Genomic DNA, 26,201 nt, shown 5'->3' with positions numbered 1-26,201 from the left:
TATGGGAATCCTGATCACTGCCGGTTGTGATACAGCCCAGGATCGAACCAGGGTCTGTAATGACACCTCTAGCACTGAGATGCAGTGCTTTAGACCGATGCACCACTCAAACCCAAAATGTACCTGCAGACATTGAAAAAAAGCTGACATGCTTAATTACGTTGCTAGTATTTGACAATTTAGCAATTAATACCCACACATTCAATATGTATGTAGATTCCCACTAGAGCGTTGAAGTAAAACATACAGGAAGACACTAAGATCGGAACAGTTTAATATCATTTGGAAAAAAGAGAAACCCAAGTAAAACAGTTCATTTCAATTTTACAAAACAATGATACGAAGTCTTAGAAGTCTACCTCACAATGCCTGGACTTAGAATCGGGGAAATGAAAATAAACAAAAAACATGACATTTGACCTGGCCACTTCAACAACCCTGCTTATCAGCCCAAAAGTCCTTTCACAGTAGTTGCACATCTTTACCCTGACCTCCAGACAAGACAGATCAGAAGCAGTACATGTGATGCATTGGTAATGAAAGGAATGCAAATCAAAGTGTATATCAATCCCCCCTCCCTTCCCCTAACCCCTGGGCTGGAATGGTGTCCATGTGAATCCTTAGTATGGCCGGTCTCTTCTGTCTTCTCTATGGTCACCTCTGCGGGAAGAAAACAATAGACCCATAGTAAATTATACCGTACCAAGGCATTGGCAGATAATGCTGACTGGTGTTCAGCTAGCTTAATATAAAAAAATGACTCATTACTATTAGAGGAAAAAGGACAACAAAAAGTTAACCTAATTCAATATTCTACAGTTCACATCTCAGGTATACCCTCTTCTGGTCAAATATCGAACTGCATGGGAGGGAAATGACGCAGTAATCGATTTACCTTCCTCCCATCTTGTAGCCCCTGTCACCACCATATCCACCTCCGCCATAACCGCCGCGGTCACCTCCACGGAATCCCCCACGGCCTCTGTAGCCGCCGCCCCGGTCACCACCATACCCTCCTCTGCCGCCACCACGATCTACAAACATAAGCCAGCTGTTAGAGCAAGTTCTCCAACAGAGAAGTAGTCGTTTATAGTATTAGTGGTTAAATGACTCAACTTTCCCCTATAGTCTACTTGACACCCAGTTCTCTCTACCACAGGCTCATAGCAATATCCATCATTACATACCTCCTCCGCTGTCCCCTGGTTTCGGTGTGCCACACTTGTTGCATTCGTATCGTCGCGCAAAGTTCATGTTGCCACAAGAACTGAAAAGGGGAGGGGAACAATTGTCAACCATCACATTCATTCAAAGATGTAGCCACTTCATATGAGAACATAATTTAGTGGCACATACAATGGATGACTCATGAAAATTATTTTAATTGCACCTGTCCCTCTTCAAACTAAATATTGCAATAAATACCTGTTAGGACATGGCCAGTCCCCTCCCTTAATGTCAAAGTTGGGTCCACCACCACCACCACCACCGCCGCCACCTCCAAACCCACGTCCACGACCACGGCCTCCAAAACCTAAACAGCGACATCAAATACCACTTGCTTCAACAACGGGGTTCAAAGAAAGCTCAGTTCATTCTTTAGGAGTAATTTCCCAGAAACAAAAGAATTAGTGTGTCTTGCAAAAGCAGCCACACTTTAAATATTGTACCACTTATTTCTGACTTCTATTTATTAGTTGGGCTTGCAAAGCAAGAGTCCCCACTTTAAAATATTACACATTTCTTATTGTAGTTATTATTCTTTAGCACTCCTCTTACACCATTTAAGCTAGAAACGCAGTTAACTTTAAAACATGTAGACTGGTCTGGATTGACTTGCTTGTATATAACTGATATCTTCTATACTTTTTAAATGATTTGTCTCTTAATTCACTTCTTTAGCATTCTAAAAAAAGGTCCCATTGTGACAGGACTTCCAACATTCCATTCACTGTAAATGCAATAACGCAACTTGACAAATCAGCTACTTTGACACTTTGCCAAGTTAGTAAATTAGTATAAAATCTTCTGCTCTATTAAAATCTGAACAAAAATAATCTATCGATCAAACGACAGTTATTTTTTTTAACAGCATCAATAACATTTCCTCAAACTTTTGTTAATAAAGAAATTGAACACTTTCACAAGTTATAGCGTATTAAGTCTTATTCTACTTCCCCGCTATTCAAATCTGATTTCAAAACAAAATATATGCTACCAATCAAAAAAAAAAATCAAAAATACAGCAGTTTTAGAAAACTCATTACATTTTTGCCAAGCAAGTGTATTCGAAAAGTGTTGCAGGACTTTCGACTTAAACTTAGAAGGTATGACACCTTGGTCTACTTCTCTGCTATACAAATCAAAAATCTGAACAGAATTATTTACTACCAATCAAAAGTTAGCTGTTTGTCTGTGTTGAGTGACAAAAAGTAGCTAGCTAACGTCAGCATAAAACTGTCTCGTCATTGAGCAGCCCAAACAGAGCCGTTGCTATGGATAGTCGCAGATGAGCCCATGGGGTAGCACAGGCAAATGAGGGTGAATAGGGTGATTGAATTTTGAACAATAGTGTAATGAAGGGGTTGGAACCCTATTATAATTGTTAGTAGTATTATTTTTTATCATTGGAGAGCTATAGCTCTGAAATTCTAAGGCATACAAATATCAAACTTTGTGGGATGGTGTAAAATTATGCACGAATACATCTGGTTACATGTGGTGCAACTGCTAAATAGTGGTGCTATAAACCACCTTCGACTTCAAAGAGGTTAGCCCCGGCTCCTCATTCAACCTACAGTCTACCCAAGGAACAAACTTGCCTCTTGGACAAATGATGTCACCGTGATGGATCAGCCACCATTTTGAAAATGGAGTACATGTGTCATCTTTTGATACCACTAAACAGATTTCTCCAAAACTTTGTGTACAGTACCTATAAACCAATATCTTCATATGTATAATAAAAACAGGGCCTGGAACTGGTTCAGGGAACAGAACCGAAAAATAAAATGTAAAGGAACAAACAGAACCTGGAACGACAGTGATCCATACTGTTCCGGAACAGAACTGTTATTTTACGGTCCAGGCATTGTTTTCCCATTCTCACAACAAAACGCCTATGGAAAGCCCCGTCACTCAGAAACAAATGTGTCTTCCCGCAAGCTTAAAATCTTTTCCAGAGCGTGTGCAGGCTACCTGCCCCTCGCCCTTCTGAAGCATATGCTACCGTAATGACGTTACAAGCTTGACTCAGAAGATAGGGCAAGATTATTTTAATTAGCTAGAGAAAAATCAATTACCTTTACAATGCTAATTAAGGATACTATAGGCCTATTTATCACATTGCATTTATTAATTGACAAAATATACAAGCTGGTTAGCTAGCTAACTTAAGATTATTAGTTACCTAGCTAGCTCAAAGAACATTCAAAAGTTCCTACATAGAAGCCAGTCCTCCTAAGTATAATTCCATGTAGACCAAATTCAGATAATGCATGACATACTGTAACAAGATGCCCAGCGAGTCAAGCCTCCTCAACCCTCTTGCAAACAAATTTGTTTACATCCCTGTTAGTGAGCATTTCTCCTTTGCCAAGATAATCCATCCACCTGACAGGTGTGGGATATCAACAAGCTGATTACACAGATGCACCTTGTGCTGGGGCCAACAAAATGCCACTGAAATGTGCAGTTTTGCCACAAAACTCCACATTGAGGGGGCGTGCAATTGGTATGCTGACTGCAGGAATATCCACCAGAGCTGCCAAATAATTTAAGGTTAATTTCTGTACCATAAGCCGCCTCCAACGTTGCCTAAGAGAATTTGGCAGTACGCCCAACCGGCCTCACAACCACATGTAACCACGCCAGCCCAGGTCCTCCACATCCAGCTTCTTCACCTGTGGTATCGTCTGAGAGCAGCCACCTGGAGGACTACTGATGAACTGAGGAGTATTTCTGTCTGTAATAAAGCATTTGTGGGGAAAAACTCATTCGGATTGGCTATGCCCTCCCAGGCCCACCCATGGCTGCACCCCTGCCCAGTCATGTGAAATCCATAAATTAGGGCTTAATGAATTTAAATTGACTGACTTCCTTATATGAACTAACTCAGTAAAATCGTTGAAATTGTTGCGTTTTTGTTCAATATACTTCCATGTGGCTTTAGAAAGTATTCATGCTCCTTGATTTATTCATACATTTTGTTGTGATCCAGCCTGAATTCAAAATGGATAAAAAAAATTAAAATAATCTTACCCATCTACACACAGGACCCCATAATGACCAACAGATCCACTGATATCGCAATCTCACTCAACACTGCCCTTTCCCACCTAGACAAAGGGAACACCTATGTGAGAATGCTGTTCATTGACTACAGCTCAACACCATAGTGCCCATGAAGCTCATCACTAAGCTAAGGACCCTGGGACTAAATACCTCCCTCTGCAACTAGATCCTGGACTTCTTGACGGGCCGCCCCCAGGTAATAAGGGTAGGCTACAACACGTCTGCCACACTGATCCTCAACACTGGTGCCCTCAAGGGTGTGTACTTAGTCCCCTCCTGCACTCCCTGATCACCCACAACTGCGTGGCCAAACGACTCCAACACCATCATTAAGTTTGCTGACAACACAACAGTGGTAGGCCTGATCACCGACAACAATGAGACAGCCTACAGGGAGATCAGAGACCTGGCAGTGTCAACAACCTCTCCCTCAATGTTAGCAAAACAAAAGGAGCTGATCGTGGACTACAGGAAAAGGCGGGCCGAACAGGCCCCCATTAACATCGACAGGGCTGGAGCGGGTCGAGTGTGTCAAGTTCCTTGGTGTCCACATCAACAAACTATCATGGTTCAAACACACCAAGACAGTCGTGAAGAGGGCACGACAACACCGTATCCCCCTCAGGAGACTGAAAACACTTGACATCATTGGGGCCAACCTTCCTGCCCTTCAGGACCTATATAATAGGCGGTGTCAGAGGAAAGCCAGAGAAAATTGTCAGAGACTCCAGTCACCCAAGTCATAGACTGTTCTCTATGCTACTGCACGGCAAGCGGTACTGGAGCGCCAAGTCTAGGACCAAAGGGCTCCTTAACAGCTTCTTCCCCCAAGCCATTAGACTGCTGAACAATTAATCAAAATGGCCACTGGACTATTTTCACCCCCCCCCCCCCCATTTGTTTTGTATACTGCTGCTACTTGCCATTTCTTATCTATGCATAGTCGCTTCACCCCTACCTACATGTACAAATTACCTCAAGCACACTGACTCGGTACTGGTACCCCCTATATATAGCCTCGTTATTTCATTGTTACTTTAATTTGGTAAATATTTTCTTAACCGACAGTGCAATTCAAGAAGAGTTAAGGGTTTGTAAGCATTTCACTGGAAGGTCTACACTTGTATTCGGAGCAAGTGAAAAATAGTTTGATTTGACAAAGTGAAAACATGTTATACATTTTCGCAAATTTACAGATCTCATTTACGTAATTATTCACAGCCCTGTGTCAATACTTTGTAGAAGCACCTCTGGCAGTGATTACAGCTTTGAGTTTTACTGGTTAAGTCTTCAAGTGTGTTCCACACTTGGACTGTGCAACATGTTACCATTATTCTTTTCCCATAATTCTTCAAGGTCTGGCAAATTGGTTGTTGATCAATGGTAGACAACCATTTTCAGGTCTTGCCATAGAATTTCCAAGTAGATTTAAGTAAAAACAGTAACTCGGCCACTCAGGAACATTCACCATCTTCTTGGTAAGTAACTCCAGTGTAGATGTGGCCTTGTGTTTTAGATTATTGTCCTGCTGAAAGGTGAATACATCTCCCAGTGTCTGGTGGAAGTCATACAACCAGGCTTTGCAGGATTTCACCTGTGCTTAGCTCCATTCCATTTGTTTTTAATCAACAAAAAAAACTCCAGTCCTTCACAATTACAAGCATACCCATAACATGATGCTGCCACCACCATTATGCTTAAAAATATGGACAGCGGTACTCCGTAATGTGATGCATTCACACCAAACAAAGTTTGTATTCAGGACAAAATGTTAATTGCTTTGTCACATTTTTTGCAGTATTACTTTCAGTGCCTTGTTGCGAACAGGATGTATGTTTTGGAATATTTTGTATTATGTACAGGCTTCCTTCTTTTCCCTTTGTAATTTATGTTAGTATTGTGGAGTAACTACAAAGTTGTAGATCTAACCTCAGTTTTCTCCTATCACAGCCATTAAACTCATTAACGGTTTTAAAGTCACCACTGGCCTCATGATGAAATCCCTGTGCGGTTTCCTTCCTCTCCGGCAACGGAGTTAGGAACGACGCCTGTATCTTTGTAGTGACTGGGTGTACTGATGCCATCCAAAGTGTAATTAATAACTTCACCGTGCTCAAAAGGGATTTTCAATGTCTGCTTTTTTTACCCATCTACCAATAGGTTGCCTTCTTTGTGCGGCATTGGAAAACCTCCCTGGTCTTTCTGGTTGAATCTGTGTTTGAAATTCATTGCTCGACTGAGGGACCTTACAGATTCTTGTATGTGTGTGGTACAGAGATGAGGTAGTCATTTAAAAATCATGTTAAAAAATAAAAACTATTATTGCACACAGAGCGAGTCCATGCAAGTTATTTGACTTGTTAAGCACAAATACTTTCTGAAGGCACTGTACTTCCATAATTTTTTCCACTGGTACCGGGCTACCTTCAGAGGAGTCTTGTGGTCATCCTAGAGAAAAACTGACATGTGCGGGTTCTTGAGACGCTACAGACGTTTTGGTAATAAGACTGATTTTCGGAATGTCTCATGGTCCGACAAACACTCCTGTAGCGCGGCCACCTTCCACCGCAGATGCAAAGGCTGCCATTGGCTTTCATGCTGACCACACTGCCCGGCATCGAGTGCGTCGCTAAATAAACGCACACATACCCGTTAGTCAATAATTTCATCCAAACTGCTCGCACGAGTCAACGAGCGTCTGCGTAGCCTTGTGCTAAAAATACAACTTTGTACTATTTCAGATGCTTGACGCGGTGCAAGTCATTGGTTTTTAGGAGCATACACCCACGTGGGTGATTGAGAGATGGTGGTGGTAATGCCGGTTGCCAACTGCCATATAAAATCCACATTAGAAGAATGAACAAGGAGAAAAACTAACTTAGTTTCCCCTTTTTAATAATTGTTACAGTAGAGAACACACAATTCTGTATGATTCAACATGGGTCAAAATTCTACAAAGAGCCAGTCCCCCCCCTTCCCAAAAAAGGACCATATACATCTCAGCTAAATAACCCGATGTTTCTTTTCCAGGAGAAATTAGCTATCAATAGCAAGCTACCCAAATATCCATGAATGTTTTGACCCGTCCCCAAATTAATATCATTGGTTCACAGGTTTGGCATTTTAATGTCATGAACATGTCTGGTGGGGATAGACAAAAATATACATGGCACACGCCAATTAGATTTCTGCGAGGGCACAGACATCAACTCTATGGGGTTATTAATACACAAGCGAATTTTGTCCCAATACTTTTGGTCCCCAAAAAAGAGGAGGACTATGTACAAAAACCATTCACCCGATATGGATAAAAATACACTCAAATTAAAAGATGTGTTTGCACTTCAGTCATTTCCCAATAGTAATTTCATATCCAATACTTTGAGCTCACCATCTATACCTAACATTAGGAACAGCATTATATAAGTTGCACGCACACCCCCCCCCCACCCCCCAATACTTTTGGAGCTCACTGTGTGTGTGTGTGTGTACACACACACACACGTATGTACGTACGTATGTATGTATGTATGTATGTATGTATGTATGTATGTATGTATGTATGTATGTATGTATGTATGTATATACACACACTGCTCAAAAAAATAAAAGGGAACACTTAAACAATACAATGTAACTCCAAGTCAATCACACTTCTGTGAAATCAAACTGTCCACTTAGGAAGCAACACTGATTGACAATACATTTCACATGCTGTTGTGCAAATGGAATAGACAACAGGTGGAAATTATAGGCAATAAGGAAGACACCCCCAATAAAGGAGTGGTTCTGCAGGTGGTGACCACAGACCACTTCTCAGTTCCTATACTTCCTGGCTGATGTTTTGGTCACTTTTGAATGCTGGCGGTGCTTTCACTCTAGTGGTAGCATGAGACGGAGTCTACAACCCACACAAGTGGCTCAGGTAGGTGCAGCTCATCCAGGATGGCACATCAATGCGAGCTGTGGCAAGAAGGTTTGCTGTGTGTCAGCGTAGTGTCCAGAGCATGGAGGCGCTACCAGGAGACAGGCCAGTACATCAGGAGACGTGGAGGAGGCCGTAGGAGGGTAACAACCCAGCAGCAGGACCGCTACCTCCGCCTTTGTGCAAGGAGGAGCAGGAGGAGCACTGCCAGAGCCCTGCAAAATGACCTCCAGCAGGCCACAAATGTGCATGTGTCTGCTCAAACGGTCAGAAAGACTCCATGTGGGTGGTATGAGGGCCCGACGTCCACAGGTGGGGGTTGTGCTTACAGCCCAACACCGTGCAGGACGTTTGGCATTTGCCAGAGAACACCAAGATTGGCAAATTCACCACTGGCGCCCTGTGCTCTTCACAGATGAAAGCAGGTTCACACTGAGCACGTGACAGACGTGACAGTCTGGAGACGCCGTGGACAACGTTCTGCTGCATGCAACATCCTCCAGCATGACCGGTTTGGCGGTGGGTCAGTCATGGTGTGGGGTGGCATTTCTTTGGGGGGCCGCACAGCCCTCCATGTGCTTGCCAGAGGTAGCCTGACTGCCATTAGGTACCGAGATGAGATCCTCAGACCCCTTGTGAGACCATATGCTGGTGCAGTTGGCCCTGGGTTCCTCCTAAGGCAAGACAATGCTAGACCTCATGTGGCTGGAGTGTGTCAACAGTTCCTGCAAGAGGAAGGCATTGATGCTATGGACTGGCCCGCCCGTTCCCCAGACCTGAATCCAATTGAGCACATCTGGGACATCATGTCTCGCGCCATCCACCAACGCCACGTTGCACCACAGACTGTCCAGGAGTTGGCGGATGCTTTAGTCCAGGTCTGGAAGGAGATCCCTCAGGAGACCATCCGCCACCTCATCAGGAGCATGCCCAGGCGTTGTAGGGAGGTCATACAGGCACGTGGAGGCCACACACACACACACACTACTGAGCCTCATTTTGACTTGTTTTAAGGAAATTACATCAAAGTTGGATCAGCCTGTAATGTGGTTTTCCACTTTAATTTTGAGTGTGACTCCAAATCCAGACCTCCATGGGTTGATAAATTGGATTTCCATTGATTATTTTTGTGTGATTTTGTTGTCAGCACATTCAACTATGTAAAGAAAAAAGTATTTAATAAGATTATTTCTTTCATTCTGATCTAGGATGTGTTATTTTAGTGTTGCCTTTATTTTTTTGAGCAGTGTATATACACATACACACTGAGTACAGCAAACATTAGGAACACCCACCTAATATTGAGTTTCGCACACCCCTACCCATCGGGGAATGGATTCTACAAGGTGTCGAAAGCCTTCCATAGGGATGCTGGCCCATCTTGACTCCAATGCTTTCCACAGTTGGGTCAAGTTGGCAGCATGTCCTTTGGGTGGTGGACCATTCTTGATACACATGGGAAACTTGAGCACAAACCAGTGCACTTGGCACCGTCTACCATACCCTGTTCAAAAGCACTTCAATCTTTTTACCTGCCCATTCACCTTCTGAATGGCACACATACACAATCCATGTCTCAAGGCTTAAAAATCATTCGTTAACCTGTCTCCTCCCCTTCATCTACATTGACTGAAGTGGATTTAACAAGTGACATCAATAAGGGATCATAGCTTTCACCTGGTCAGTCAGTCATGGAAATACCAGGTGTTCTTAATTTTCTGTATACTCAGTGTATATAGATATTTTAAAACGATTGAAACTCATACAGTTAGCATTTCAAAGTATATATCACCCAAACCTGGTTCATGCCAGAGACACCAAATCATTGTTGACACGATCAGGCAATCCTAGCCACAAAAATACTTTAGAAGAGCTGAAGAAAGTCACAATTTTTCATCAAGGAAAATGAACATCTAGTATTTAGCATCAAGATAATTTATTCCATTACCTATTAGGGACATGCATCTTTCCCTTCCAAGACAATTCGATCTAGATACATGGGCCAAGGTAGGATTTCATTTGAAACGATGAGGTGCAATTCTGTTTGACTAGAGGAATGAACCTATGAGATTTCGTTCGATGTAAATAAAAGCGCAGACATTTGTTGCAAAAAGAAATATTCTAAAGAAAAAGAAAGAATAAAGAAAAAAAAAAACTTTCAGAGCTAAGTTCTCTTCTCCTCCCGGCCGCGTTGACCATGTAGCGCAGCTCTCAAAAGTGATTGCTGTCCTTGTTATGAAATTATCAACTTCACCCTGTATATCTAAAAAATGACTAAATACAGTGTTTAAAGCAAAACTACTAAAACTATTGCTGATGGTCAACCCGAAGAATCAAAATAAAATCAAAATGATGTAAGCCCAGATCAGCAGGTAGCCAAATGAGTTGTCTCCGGTAGCATACTTTCATTCTGGTAAAAATAGCATTTTCAACAGCGCATGATGACAATTACATTGGTTCACACCAAGCATCTGCACAGATGGGGCTCTCTACCTGTGCAGAGCACATGCCCCTTTGCCTTTCCATTCTTCAAAGTGTCTTATTCGGTGGTAGTTAAAACCAGGAATAGACCTTGTACTGCCCGATGCATTCTACATTTGGGGTCTCAGAATGATGCACTCATATCTGAAATATTTTAACCAGATTCCGATTCGTATCTGAATTGTTATACCCTTATTGCCTACCAATGGATTTAAAGCTCATCTTTAGCACAAAGATAAATCTTGTGTTTTTGGGAAACTCACCCGCGGGTAGTTCCAGCGACATTTGAATGGTTTGTCACCAAAATGTGAATGAGACGTACCTCCTCCGCCACCTCTTCCTCCTCCTGCAGCGCCACCCCTCTGCGTGAACTCAGCTCTTCGGGTGGCAAAAGACACTTTGAGGGGTTTCCCTTGGAATTCTTTGCCTAGAAGAAAATGAGACACGGGTGAGAATGTAACAGCCTTCCCTGTAGCTCAGTTGGTAGAGCATGGTGTTTGCAACACCAGGGTTGTGGGTTCGATTCCCACGGGGGGCCAGCACAGAAAAAATATGTATAATATGTATGAAATGTATGCATTCACTACTGTAAGTCACTCTGGATAAGAGCGTCTGCTAAATGACTAAAATGTAAATGTAAGAACTGAACACAGCATAAGAGTACGGGAGTGAAGAGTACACCCTTACCGTCAAACCACTCAATGGCTGCTTTGGCGGAAGGTGGATCATCAAATGAGACAGTGGCCTCTCCCTTCAGTCTTCCAGTAGCCTTGTCAGAGTACAGGTTGATCATGGGCAGGCCAGTCTTCTTGTTCAACTATCAAGAAAGGACACAAAGATTAACACTAGGACACATAAATCTGGGTTGCCATTAAGACTGGGAATTGCCAGGGAACTCACGATAAGTTATGACGACACTTAGGTGCCAATACATTATGTATTGCAATTATCACGATTCTATATGTATTGCGATTTTATTGCGATTTCATGTTCCAAACATGAGAACATTTATTTTTGTTAAGTCGTGGAAATAAAAAAAGTGCTGAAAACATGTTCTCACTAATAAGATGGATTTATTTTTTGAGTGCAGGTACAGCAGACTAGCGCTAGCTAAAGCAGACTAGCGCTAGCAACAACAGACCAAAAGTTTGTTGAGTCAAAGTATCGATATAAGATTGCAGACCTGCCAACATATTTTTTTTGTTTGCCTAGTTTGCCTAGTCTAGTAAAAATGTTTGAGAGACAATTCTGAATAATTGAAATACTGGATGCAATTTAGTAGTCTAGCTTACTGTAGGCTATTTGGAATATGGGCGGCAGGTAGCCTAGTGGTTAGAGCGTTGGACTAGTAACCGAAAGATTGCTGGATCGAATCCCCAAGCTGACAAGGTCAAAATCTGTCGTTCTGCCCCTGAACAAGGCAGTTAACCCACTGTTCCTAGGCCGTCATTGAAAATAAGAATTTGTTCTACACTGACTTGCCTAGTTAAATGCCTTCTAAATGAAACAACTGAACTAGGCCTATGAGCTTGTTTTAGATATCCATCCCTGACCTAATCCATTAAGTTAAGTCTGACTACTAGGCTCCCATTCATTCAACATGCCTTGTCATTGGTAAACTGACTATTACCACATCATTAGCAGCACACTGTTGACAGAGCTATATCAAGAGGACAAATTAATAAACTGATTAATTAACATAGGCCTACTAATCTACAGTCTAACAACTTTCTGTGAAGGATGGTATTAGCCGGACAGCTCTCTGCCATGTCTGTTTCCATCCACGCAGCAACGCGCACTGAAGTACTCCTTGCTCGTCAATGCGCTCGCGCCTACTACCTTTGTGGAGATCAAAACATGTGCGGGCAAGAATGCGTTTTCGCTCAGTTGACTAAACGCTGTAGCTAACTACCCCCGTCGTAATGACACCTTAATTAATGAGCCAACTACAAAAGTGCTTGTGCTTGACTCAATTTTTATAAAATGCATTTGTAAGCCTTTTTCCCCTTCACACAGTGTTATCAACAGACAAAGTGGAGAGCTGCCAGCCAGCTGGTGGGAGGAAAATTGTACGCTAGTACGACGATCCGGAGTGGAGAGTTAGCCATTTCTCCTCGACCAAGTCTTCCGATTGGCTCAGCGCCAACTTCAGACGGCCGAGTCAAAAAACACAATGCACCAATAAAAGCCTATTTTAGGGTCATTTTTTATACCAGGGTACTTTGACCTCAAATTGCGTGCACGGTGTGCAAAACGTGTGCAGGTTGGCAGGTCTGATATGTCGCTCCCCGTCACTAGTAGCCATGCAAGTGTACAGGGAGACGCATTCCCCATCCAGAAAAAATCCCTACATCCTAGCCACTTACATGAAATATCTAGGCCCTATGGGGTAGGGGCTAAGGGGTTGCCATTCCTTACCTTAATAATCCCAATCTGTTTGAAGTAGTTGCCCACTTCATCACTTGTGACATCTTCTCCCAGTCCCTGGACAAAGATGGTGTTGTTGTCAGAGTTGTCCTGCTCCCCACCGCTGCCGCTACCTTGGCTACCGCCACTACCTCCAGCTGGGGACAAACATCGAGGTACTACTCAGCAGACGCAGCACTTCAAACAGCCTGTTGTTCTGTGGCATTTGCTTGCGAGAGACTAGAGGTCGGTGTTAGGCTGGCATGATTGCAGGGATAGTCAAACCCTTGATTGAGTTTCAGGGTAACAAGAAGGAAAGGAGCATGTGCAACTCACTTGGTTCATCCCTTGAGCCATAGTCTCGAGGACCTGAAATACAACAAAGAGGAAAGGTGGGGGAAAGCCATGAGAACCTGCACTTTGTACACGACAACTTTATTCAACATCCATACAAGAATTCATCAACTCTACCAATAGTGTATGCACGAGGCTACGTTAACATTTAGAATCAGGCAGTTTACAGCTTCTGCTGCAGTGTTGCAACAGTTGCATCATTCATATAAAAATCGCTCAACACCTTGCAACATGGGCAGAACTGATTGAGTTTAAAAGATAAAAGAAAACAAGAACTCTCCAGTTTCTAGCCAGTTTCATTCTTCGCCACAGCACACTTCTCATCCTTTGTCATTTACATTCAACCTTGTCCTCATGCAACAATACCATTATGTATAAACTTCAGGCTTCTTGTGCTAAAATATCTAAAGAGCATTTATGACAAATCCCCCTCCCTAAGAACAATAGGTGGAGGTCTGAGGTTTTGACAAGAAAATGGTGGCATTCAGTTTGTTCTGCTTTCTTTCCTACTCCCTTTTGCTAATCAACCTTTTTCCTCCCCAACCGAGACAGTTCTGATGCTCGTCACTTACCACCGAAATTTTTGTAGCCACCACGGTCACCACCTCTGCAGAGGAAAAATTGTAGATATGATGGGTTTCCTTTGTCCCAACAGAGCTCAAAGCTCCCCTACATCCCCATCAGTATGCACTCCTGCCATGGTGTGCGACTATCGTGGAAATGGTCTTCCCACTCACATGGGAAAGTGATAGGTCTGGGATGTTTTAAGATCAAAATGGACAAAACTAGGCAGAATGCCCACTATATACTCAGGTAGGTTCTGATGAGTGAAGAGGCTGATGGCTAATGTGTAAATTTAGATTGCTACAAAACCAGATTAGCTTAGAGTATTCAGTTGGATAAAGTTTTTGGATTAAATATTTTTTTTACATTTAAAAAGTACTGATAGGTCAAAATGGTTTGAATAGCTGCGGCACTCGACAAGTCGAGTGTTCTTCCATTGAGTGCTTATATATGAGCTCCATTAGCTGAGGTCCAAGTTTAATTTCATTCACTGAAACCTGCAGTATAAAATGTAGATCCAAAGTTAACACAATACAAATGTCTCCATGTCAAATATACAACACTTGAATGAAACCTGTTGATGTACAGCAGCTTACAATGTTCCTTGGGTCTAACTTGTGAAAATCAGGTCACTTCAATAAAAGATCATTCTGGGGCATTGTTTAAGGCGGGGGGCAAAATAATCCTCATTCCAGCTAGAATATAGTCTTAACTTTGCACAGAGTTTTTAATAGCAAAAAGCATCCATAATAACAGCCAGCAGGATTCGTAGCAGATCTTAGATTGAGGCCACGTTTGATATACATGTGCTGAAGCATTACAACTCTCCACTGATGTCTATTACTTGTCAGGAACCATGTAAAATGAAATCTCGATGGTCAGAAATTTTGAGAATGTGACAGCACTGCGGCAGAACTACTGTACTCGTTATTCAATGCCATTACCAAAGTGGTTGTTAAAAGCTTCCAGTTACAAATGTCGTCTCAATTTCAAATGATAGCCAAGGTTAAGAAAAGTAAATCTTGATAAAATAATGGTTTAGGCTACAAGTCTTCTACACTGAAAGCTACTTGGCCAAGATCTAGAATTGCTTGTCAAACACAAAAGGTTTACAGAACTGCCATTGTAGATCGATTGCAATGTGAACTGATGACTAGCAAGCGACAAAGTCCTGACTATTATATTCAACAGCCTTGTTAATGAAGATGTACAAAAGCTGGGGTCTACAGGATCCTTGGCTGGTGAAGTGACTCAATCCTCAACACCCTATATGGTTCATAAAAGGGGGTCAGGTGAACAGTGTCCACTTAACTCCTTGCGCCACAGGAGTCAGCAGCAGACACCCCACCATGTCATCTGTCCCACAAGCCATTTGAGCTTCACATTAATTGACATTTTCTAGCAAGGCCATAAATCAGCCAGAATGTTGCATGCATATTTATGATTGAGATGGAACACAGGTTATATCCTCACAAGTCATTTAAACCACATAAATACAATTGTAATTCTGAGTGAAGCCTCAAGGTGAAACATATAGCACATCTAGGGCTGGGCGATATCGAATTAATGTTTAAGCGCGATGTTCCAAATTCTGTATCGCAAGATAAGGTTTTTATTTTTGGTTAGTTTTTATGAGCGTTGTCTTTTGGTCTCGTCTCCTTCACTCCTTCCCACTCGCACACAGAAACCAAGACCCTCAACCTGCCACTCACAAAAGACGAGATATACTATTCAGTGAATTAGGAAAATATTCAGGCCCCTTCCCATTTCGTTACAGCCCTTTTCTAAAATGGATTAAATTATTTTTCCATAAATCTACACACAATACCCCATAATGACAAAGCGAAAAAAGGTTTTTAGAAATGTATTAAAAATAAACAGAAATACCTTTACATAAGTATTCAGACCCTTTGCGATGCGGCTCGAAATTGAGCTCAGGTGTATCCTGTTTCCATTGATCATCCTTGAGATGTTACTACAACTTCATAGGAGTCCACCTGTGGTAAATTCAATTGATTGGATATGATTTGGAAAGGCACACACACACACACACACACACACACACACACACGTCCATTTACGGTCCCGGAGTGGACAGTGCATGTCAGAGCAAAAACCAAGCCACGAGGTCGAAGGAATTGTCCGTAGAGCTCCGAGACAGGATTGTGTCGAGGCACAGATCTTGGGAAGGGTACCAAAAAAAATGTCTGCGGCATTGAAGGTCCCCAAGAACACAGCGGCCTTCATCATTAAATGGAAGAAGTTTGGAACCACCAAGACTCTTCCTAGAGCTGGACGCCCAGCCAAACTGAGCAATCAGGGGAGAAGGGCCTTGGTCAGGGAGGTGACCAAGAACCCAAGTCACTGACAGAGCTCCAGAGTTCCTCTGTGGCGATGGGAGAACCTTCCACAAGAACAACCATCTCTGCAGCACTCTACCAATCAGGCCTTTATGGTAGTGGCCAGACAGAAGTCACATGACAGCCCACTTGGAGTTAGCCAAAAGGCACCTAAAGGACTCTCGTACCATGAGAAACTCTTTGGCCTGAATGCCAAGAATCACGCCTGGAAGAAACCTGGCACCATCCCTAAGTTGAAGCATGGTGGTGGCAGCATCCTGCTGTGGGGATATTTTTCAGCAGCAGGGACTGGGAGACTAGTCTGGATCGAGGGAAAGACGAATGGAGCAAAGTACAGAGAGATCCTTGATGAAATCCTGCTCCAGAGCGCTCAGGACCTCAGACTGGGGTGAAGGTTCATCTTCCAACAGGACAACGACCCTAATTACACAGTCAAGACAACGCAGGAGTGGCTTCGGGACAAGTCTCTGAATGTCCTTGAGTGGCCCAGCCAGAACCAGATCAAACATCTCTGGAGAGACCTGAAAATAGTTGTGTAGCGACGCTCCCCATCCAACCTGAGAGCTTGAGAGGATCTGCAGAGAAGACAGGGAGAAAGTCCCCAAATACAGGTGTGACAATCTTGTAGCGCCATACCCATGAAGATTCGAGGCTGTAATAGCTGCGAAAGGCGTTTCAATAAAGTACTGAGTAAAGGGTCTGAATACGTCTTTTTATACACATATGCAAACATTTCTAAAACACCCGTTTCTGCTTCGTCATTATGGGTTAGTGCGTGTAGGAAAAAACAAATCTAAATCAGTTTTAGAATAAGGCTGTAACGTAACAAAATGTGTAAAAAGTTTAGGGGTCTGAAAATGTATATGCAGTGCATTTGTAAAGTTATGTGGACACCCCCTCAAAATTAGTGGCTTTGGCTATACATTTCTTTTGTTTATTTTTTTAATATATTTTTTTAAATAGAGCACACAGCCGCCATAGACAACCATTGGCAGAAGTACGGCCTTACTGAAGAGCTCAGTGACTTCCAACGTGGCACTGTCATAGGATGCCACCTTTCCAACAAGTCAGTTCTTAAGATTTCTGCCCTGCTTGAGCTGCCCAGGTCAACTGTAAGTGTTGTTACTGTGAAGTGGAAGTGTCGAAGAGCAACAAAGGCTCAGCAGCAAAGTGGTAGACCACACAAGCTCACAGAACGGGACAACTGAGTGCTTTAGCGCCTAAAATAATCTGTCCTCGGTTGCAACACTCACTTCGGAGTTCCAAACTGCCCCTGGAAGCAACATCAGCACAAGAACCGTTTGTCGGGAGCTTTATGAAATGGGTTTCCATGGCCCCCCCAAAAAACGCACACAAACCTAAGATCACCATGAGCAATTCCAAGCAAGCTGTTCAAGTTGTGTAAAGCTCCCCACCATTTCACTCCAGAGCAGTGGAAACGCGTTCTCTGGAGTGATGAATCACGCGTCACCATCTGGCACTCCGACGGACGAATTCGGGTTGGGCGGATGCCAGGAGAACACGACCTGCCCCAATGCGTAGTGCCAACTGTAAAGCTTGGTGAAGGAGGAATAAGGGTCTGGGCTGTTTTTAATGGTTCGGGCTAGGCCCCTTAGTTTCAGTGAAGGGAATCTTAACATTATAAATTACAATGACTTTCTAGACAATTCTGTGCTTCCAACTTTGTGCCAACAGTTTGGGAAGGCCTTTTCCTGTTTCAGCATGACAATGCCCCCAGGCACAAAGCGAGGTCCATACAGAAATGGTTTGTCGACATCGTTGTGGAAGAAATTGACTTGCCTGCACAGAACCCTGACTTCAACCCCATCGAACACCTTTGGGATGAATTGGAACGCCGACTACCCGACCTCACTAATGCTGTTGTGGCTGAATGGAAGCAAGTCCCCACAGCTATGTTCCAACATCTAGTGGAAATCCTTCCCAGAAGAGTGGAAGCTGTTATAGCAGCTAAGGGGGAGGACCTACTCCATATTAATGACCATGATTTTGGAATGAGATGTTTGACGAGCAGGTGTCCACATACTTTTGGCCATGTAGTGTAACTTTGTCCTCTGATAAGCAGTTTAAACTAATTGCAATTGATGCTGTGTAAGAATCTTTCATATTGACTAACGCTTAGATTATTTTACAGTAATACACAAGAACTTAACCTTATGTCTCAACTCCCAAAATGTAGAACAGAGCAGACCGTACTAAAACCAAAGTATCAACAAACATGTTGAGAAACATGAATGCTCAGATTGTCGCGTGCGGCACCATGTACCGCTAGCATAATTTTAGCCAGACTTACTGTATGTGCTAGCTGACTGGTCTGTTTCATAAATGCTCAACAAGCATAACAAGACGCATTTACAGTTGAAGTCAGAAGTTAACATAGACCTTAACCAAATACATTTAAACTCAGTTTCACAATTACTCACATTTAATCCTAGTAAAAATCCCCGTCTTAGGCCAGTTAGGATCACCACTTTACTTTAAGAATGTGAAATGTCAGAATAATAGTGGAATGACTTATTTAAGCTTTTATTTATTTCATCACATTCCCAGTGGGTCAGAAGTTTAAATGCACTCAATTAGTATTTGGTAGCATTGCATTAAAATTGTTTAACTTGGGTCAAACATTTTGGGTAGTCTTCCACAAGCTTCCCACAATAAGTTGGGTGAATTTTGGCCCATTCCTCCTGAGTCAGGTTTGTAGGCCTCCTTGCTCGCACATGCTTTTCTAGTTCTGCCCACAAATGTTCTATAGGTTTGAGGTCAGGGCAACTTTGGAAGTAAGCTTGGGGTCATTGTCCATTTGGAAGACCCAATTGTGAACAAGTTAACTTCCTGATTGTTGCTTCAATATATCCACAATTTTCCTGCCTCATGATGCCATCTATTTTGTGAAGTGCATCAGTCCCCCCCCGCAGCAAAGCACCCCCACAACATGATATTGCCAACCCCGTGCTTCACGGATGGGATGGTGTTCGTCGGCTTGCAAAACTCCCTCTTTTTCCTCCAAACATAACGATGGTCATTATGGCTAAACAGTTCTATTTTTGTTTCATCAGACCAGAGGACATTTCTCCAAAAAGTACCATCTTTGTCCCCATGAGCAGTTGCAAACCATAGTCTGGCTTTCTTTATGGCGGTTTTGGACCAGTGGCTTCTTCCTTGCTGAGTGGCCTTTCAGGTTATGTCGATATAGGACTCATCTTACTGTGGATATAGATACTTTTGTACCCGTTTCCTCCAGCATCTTCACAAAGGTCCTTTGCTGTTGTTCTTGGATTGATTTGCACTTGTCGCACCAAAGTACATTCATCTCTAGGAGACAGAACACGGCTCCTTCCTGAACGGTATGATGGCTGCGTGGTCCCATGGTGTTTATACCTGCGTGCTATTGTTTGTACAGATGAACGTGGTACCCTCAGGCATTTGGAAATTGTTCCCAAGGATGAACCAGACTTGTGGAGGTCTACAATTTGTTTTCTGAGGTCTTGGCTGATTTCTTTTGATTTTCCCATGATGTCAAGCAAAGAGGCACTGAGTTTGAAGGTAGGCCTTGAAATACATCCACACCTACAATTGACGTCAATTAGCCTTTCAGAAGCTTCTAAAGCCATGACATTTTCTGGAATTTTCCAAGCCGTTGAATAGGCAGTCAACTTAGTGCATGTAAACTTCTGACCCACTGGAATTGTGATACAGTGAATTAAGTGAAATAATCTGTCTGTAAACAATTGTTGGAAAAATGACTTGTGTCATGCACAAAGTAGTTAGTTATTGATTCCAAAATTAGTTATTGATTCCAACCTAAGTGTATGTAAACCTCCGACTTCAACTGTATATAAAAGGAATTGTCAACTCGTTCTCATTCTCAGAAATAAGCATCTTATCCGGGTAGGCCAGTTGATTTCAATATTTAAACTAAGTGAACAGGCAGGCTGTTCCAAGAGTTGGACAAGCGGGTCTATTAATAACAGTTCAACTGTTCTACCTTGTTAGCAAGCAAATAGATCTTGAAATAAAAAAGATCCCCTGGCTACTCACTAGCACATGGGCTTGTGCTTGAGAAATTGAGCCCTGTGTTCATTTTCTATAATGCCTGCTACAAGACGTTGAACATTATTAATGGATGTGGATGGTTAAATTTGTAAAAAAAAAAAGAAAAAGCTTTTTTCATACAGACTTGATAGCCAGAAATCGTTATTTATTGCAAAAAAAAGGTGAAACTATTTTGATAAAATAATGGTTCTGGCTGTGGAAGGCTTATATTTAGCCTAGGTATAATTTTTACAAGCCCTTAATTCTTTAGATTATTCCTGACAATTTGAAATGCGGTGTGTTGACCCTGTGCAACAAAGCGTAGAGGAAACTTTAAAAAAAAAAAATCGAGATATCGTTAATCGTCTATGACTTAAGAAAAAAAAAATCTATATGACTTTAGGCCATATCGCCCAGCCCTAAGCACATCCCAGGTGAAAATTGGTGTGGGGGGAGGGGGGGCCTATAGCAGGATGGGGTAGGGGGTGACGAGGTATTAGTCCATGTGGATGAGGAGTGGGATGATGGATCAGAATGGGTTATAACATGCATTGCGTTGGAAGGAACATCTACCTGGCATGGGTGTTGCAGAAGTACCTTGCGGGTGGTCACGCTCTGGAACTTACCCCATACCGGATGGAGGGCCGCCTCTTCCACCCCTGTCGTATCCCCCGCGCTCGTACCCACCACGCCCTCGGCCTCTATACCCGTCAGAAGAGCCCCTGTCTGAGCCCCCATCATCTCCACCATACCTCCTGCCCTGACCGCCTTCACCTGGGGCAAAACACAGGCACACAAGCCCTTTGAGTTATGTGGTGTTGTCTTTCTTTGCGCACGTTTGTATTTCCTGTTATATTTGAATGGCACTTTGTTTTATATGTATGAGATTTTTCTGCAATGAAATGTTTTTTTATGGGTGGCATTCAGACATCTTAAACAGTCCAGAGTCTGGCCGATCAACCTTGGTCAAACGTGGCTATAAATCGCTAATCCTCCAAATCATAATAAACAGACGGAAAAAAATCTAAGTATGCAGACCTGCAGATTTGATCAAGAAAAATCATTGCCATGTAATATATACAGTGCATACGGAAAGTAATCAGACCCCTCGACTTTCCACATTGTCACGTTACAGCCGTATTCTAAAATGTATTACATTTGTCCCGCCCAACAATCTACACACAATACCCCATAATGACAAAGCAAAAAAAAAAAAGACATTTTTGCTAATTATTTGAAAATAAAAACTTTAAATATCACATTTACTTAAGTATTCAGACACTTTACTCAGTACTTTGTTGAAGCACCTTTCGCAGCGATTACAGCCTCGAGTCTTCTTGGGTATGACGCTACAAGCTTAGCACACCTGTATTTGGAGAGCTTCTCCCATTCTTCTCTGCAGATCCTCTCAAGCTCACTCAGATTGGTAGGTGAGCAACGCTGCACAGCCATTTTCAGGTTTCTCCAGAGATGTTCGATCAGGTTCAAGTCCGGGCACTGGCTGGGCCACTCAAGGACATTGAGACTTGTCCCGAAGCCACTCCTGCGTTGTCTTGGCTGTGTGATTAGGGTCGTTGTCCTGTTGGAAGGGGAACCGTCGCCCAGTCTGAGGTCATGAGCGCTCTGGAGCAGGATTTCATAAAGGATCTCTCTGTACTTTGCTCTATTCATCTTTCCCTCAATCCAGACTGGTCTCCCAGTCCCTGCTGCTGAAAAACATCCCCCACAGCATGATGCTGCCACCACCATGCTGCACCCTAGAGATGGTGCCAGGATTCCTCCAGATGTGATTCTTGTCATTCAGGCCAAAGAGTTCAATCTTTGTTTCATCATACCAGAGAATCTTGTTTCTTATGGTTTGAGAGTCCTTTAGGTGCCTTTTGACAAACTCCAAGTGGGCTGTCATGTGCCTATTACTGAGTGACGGCTTCTGTCTGGCCACTCTACCACAAAGGCCTGATTGGTAGAGTGCTGCAGAGATGGTTGTCCTTCTGGAAGGTTTTCCCATCGCCACTCTGGAGCTCTGTCAGAGTGACTTGGGTTCTTGGTCACCTCCCTGACCAAGGCCCTTCTCCCCCGATTGCTCAGTTTTGCCAGATGGCTAGCTCTAGGAAGAGTCTTGGTGGTTCCAAACTTCCTCCATTTAAGAATGATGGAGGCCACTGTGTTCTTGGGGACCTTCAATGCAGCAGACATTTATTGGTACCTTTCCCCAGATCTGTGCCTCGACACAATCCTCTCTCAGAGCTCTAGGGACAATTCCTTTGACCTCATGGCTTGGTTTTTGCTCTGACATGCACTGTCAACTGCGCACCTTATATAGACATGTGTGTGCCTTCCCAAATCATGTCCAATCAATTGAATTTACCACAGGTGGACTCCAGTCAAGTTGTAGAAACATCAAGGATGATCAATGGAAACAGGATGCACCTGAGCACAATTTCAAGTCTCATCGTAAAGGGTCTGAATACTTATGTAAATAAGGTATTTTATTTTTTTGCAAAAATGTGTTATGGGGTATTGTGTGTAGATCGAGGAGAAAAAAATAATTTTATCAATTTTAGAATAAGGTGCAACGTAACAAAATGGAAAGGGGTCTAAATACCTTCCGAATGCACTGTAAATTGATACAATAACTAACCTTCACTTCGACCTTTGTAGCCTCCTTGAGATTGTCCATAAGAGCCGCCACCGGCGGTGCCGCCATACGAACTTGGCTGACTGTATGATGACTTGTCAGCACCACTATATCGTGAGAAGTTTTCACAACAATTATTCCCGAGACACCAACAAAGACTTTAATAATGAACAAAACAGATTACTGAAAGGTAACATTTGCAATGAGATTAGACCGGTAGAAAGGCAAAGTACATAACGGCAAGGAATACTATGTTCATGTAGTGCCAGTGGCCTTACCCAGCAGCGGAATCCGAACCTTGTTGCCCATAGACATCATAGGCCGGCTGGCCATAACTTGCCCCCTCTGTTTGGCCATAACCCTCTGCTGGAGAAACAAAAATTGAAATGTTCTATTAAAAACAGCAACTTCTATCTCCACCTCAAATAATTTCCCAAGACTCTCCATAAATTGAACATACCAGACTGTCCATAGCCAGCATAACTCTGTCCACCATATGAGCCACTTCCATTTCCTTGACCATAGCCCTGCAATATGCATTTAATTGTCGTTATATGAACAAAAGTGGGATGAAATTAACTGAAAATAGTTTCATACAATACTCAGTGAGAAATTGAGGGGCCACACATACCGGCCCACTCTGCTGAGCTGGAGGATAAGCTCCATAGCTGTGTGAGGGAAAGGTAAAGTTAGATATCTTAGAGATTCTCCTGAACTTTCGTATACTTCTTAGCCTGTAGTTCTGAAAGTATCACTCATGAGCCAAAAGTGGTGCCCGAAAATTGCATACTGTATCACATGCGCGCACCAAGTCATTGCCTGCCTGCCCCCCCCACCCCTTATATTGTGTCCACTGAGCCTTTGGGCCCACACAGCAACCTCATTGGATAACATTGGGCAGGCCTCAAATTAGAGGGGCTGAAGCGCATTGGCTAGATCTAGAATTGCTTGGGGGCTGGCCCACTTTGGGGAAAATGGCATGGCACAGCTTCAAGAAAACAGTTGCTTTCAACCTAGGGATTTCATTGCTAGTTGAGGTAAGACAGTTATTCAGCTCATAGATCATGCATGTATGAACTACACATTGACATATCCATCCCAAAGCAGGGGGTAAAAAAAAAAGAACATGCCTTTAATGCAACATGTACACACGCCAAACAACTGATTTGGAAATGCATTTCTAATGAACATCAGATGTCCACTTATGGCTGAGTTTGTTGCTAGGGCATTTAACTTAGACTCCCGATGTCTCAAAGCTATTGGTTGGACTCAGAGTTGTGCATTGTTCTGGTTGAGGAAAACAACCCTGCCACAATATAGCTGGTTTCACACAAAATAACATTTCCTGTCAAAGGCATATGTATAATCTCTAGGAACTCCATTTACCAGATGTAAAGTGAAATATGTCCCTTGCTATCAAATAAACATCTGAATCCAGCTTGTCTGAACAGCACAATATTCCTGTAGATTTAGACAGCAGGCTGCCATAAGACCACACACTTCACATTCTACCACTGTATACACAGCAGGAATATGGTGTGGTTGGGACAAATTGTATTCAGACTTATATTTGATAGCAAAGGTCACATTTCACGTCTGGTAAGTACAGTTCCTTGAGATTATATATATGCCGCTTGCAGGAAACGTTTGTGTGTGTGTGTAGCCAGCTATATTTTGGTAGGGTTATTTTCCGTCGCCACCCACCAATACAATTCAGGGAGTCCAACCAATACAGACTCCCTATGTTGAGCCCCAAAGCCACCACAACTGAGGATGTGCCTACTATCAATTAGTTTACCCGTCAAAAACATATCCGATTAAATATTTAAAGTGATCAAGCATTGTGTGGCTAATTGGATAGTTTACAAAAACTATTATGCAATTGCTTAAGTGGTAACTAAATATATAGCGAAGTTTCATGGCAACTTGAAAGCGTCGAGTGGCTAATGTGTTCATTGAGATTTCACGTTACCTTTGAGCGCCAGGCTGACCGTAGCCCGAATCTGTGAACGAGAAGGATATGGGTGATTGGGTGGAAAAATAGCTTCAACTAACGTTCGCTAGCTGGTTAGCCAATGAGCCATCTAACTGTTAGCTAGCCACTGAACATGTATCCTAATATGAATAGCAAAGATCGTACCAATAGGACGTAACCCTAGCTAACTTATCTCGCTATATTACTTTAGCTTATTTCGATATCAAGTAAACTTAGTTTGATAAGCTGTGACTTAAATTAATGTTGTTCCCATCTAATGTTATCATAAAGATAATGCATGCAAGTCAATACGAAATGCATATAACTACCCGGTGGAAATAGCAGGCCTTGGATAGCTGGCGTTAGCTAGCTAACTATCGTCGCTAATAATATGCGTGATACTCGTAGACTAGCTAGCTAACGTTAGCTTGCTAGTTAGCACAGTGCTAACAAGACCACGCTGCGCGACAAAAAATGGCGGTCAATTCTCATAAAAAGGGGAAACTAAACAAGAAAGATGGTTGAGCGAGTCAAAATAACTAAGTGCGATTTTACAGAAAGCGGCAGACGTTATTTTCGAAAGGGTAATAAATTCGCCAACAAACTATGGCTAGTGTTCATTCTCTAATGGTCGCACTTGAAAGCTTGCTAAACTAACGCTACTTTAACTAGCTAGCGTGCTAACTGAGCCAGCAGTCTCATTAAATGTTTATTTATTTATTTTTACAAATGTGACACATATAATTCATATTGAACACATCGCATACACTTAGTTCACAATAAACTTACCAGAGGCCATTCTCCTCCGTTCTTAATTTTTCTTTTTCGATGAATCACTTTTCAACAAATTAAAAACCCGGTAACAGCAGCGCACAGTCGCACATACACTGCGGCAATTGTGAACTCTAACCTACTGCTGGGATGAACCAACTTTTGAGTACGTTTACATTTTTTCTTACGCATAGTAATTTGAAATCAAGTAACCTTCAAAACGTGTGTTGAACATTATGTTCGTATTGAATAAATGTGTCATAACTAGTGACACGGCACATGTTATACAGTAGTTTGCTAAAAATGAATACCCCTATTGTTAAATAATTGTGTATTCCACGTAGAGCCGTTTTCTTCTTTCCCTTTGATTTCGTCTTCAACAGC

The 26,201-nt window shown here is 42.6% G+C and overlaps 1 protein-coding gene across 5 annotated transcripts; it reads right to left on the bottom strand.

Moving 5' to 3' along the window:
* Positions 1-256: 256 nt before the first annotated feature.
* Positions 257-26,201, bottom strand: LOC115162908 (RNA-binding protein FUS). Of its 5 annotated transcripts, none has more exons than XM_029714416.1 (16): positions 25,836-26,201; positions 25,044-25,074; positions 23,703-23,739; positions 23,532-23,598; positions 23,350-23,434; positions 23,075-23,178; positions 21,060-21,207; positions 14,032-14,066; positions 13,442-13,474; positions 13,118-13,263; positions 11,387-11,516; positions 11,022-11,126; positions 1,426-1,534; positions 1,188-1,267; positions 896-1,034; positions 257-660 (listed from the first exon to the last, which is right to left on the bottom strand). In XM_029714416.1, exons 1-16 carry the CDS (start codon positions 25,843-25,845, stop codon positions 621-623), a joined length of 1,299 nt encoding a protein of 432 aa, XP_029570276.1. In that variant the 5' UTR covers positions 25,846-26,201; the 3' UTR covers positions 257-620. The 5 variants fall into 5 exon arrangements, with proteins under 5 accessions (XP_029570276.1, XP_029570275.1, XP_029570278.1 ...); XM_029714415.1 differs by having other exon boundaries at positions 23,350-23,437; positions 25,836-26,200; XM_029714418.1 differs by lacking the exon at positions 14,032-14,066.

Source organism: Salmo trutta, chromosome 26, assembly GCF_901001165.1.
Source record: "Salmo trutta chromosome 26, fSalTru1.1, whole genome shotgun sequence".
Taxonomy (NCBI): Eukaryota; Metazoa; Chordata; class Actinopteri; order Salmoniformes; family Salmonidae; genus Salmo; species Salmo trutta.
The sequence above is the reverse complement of the archived record's forward strand: the minus strand, read 5'-3'. Positions and strand labels throughout refer to the sequence as shown.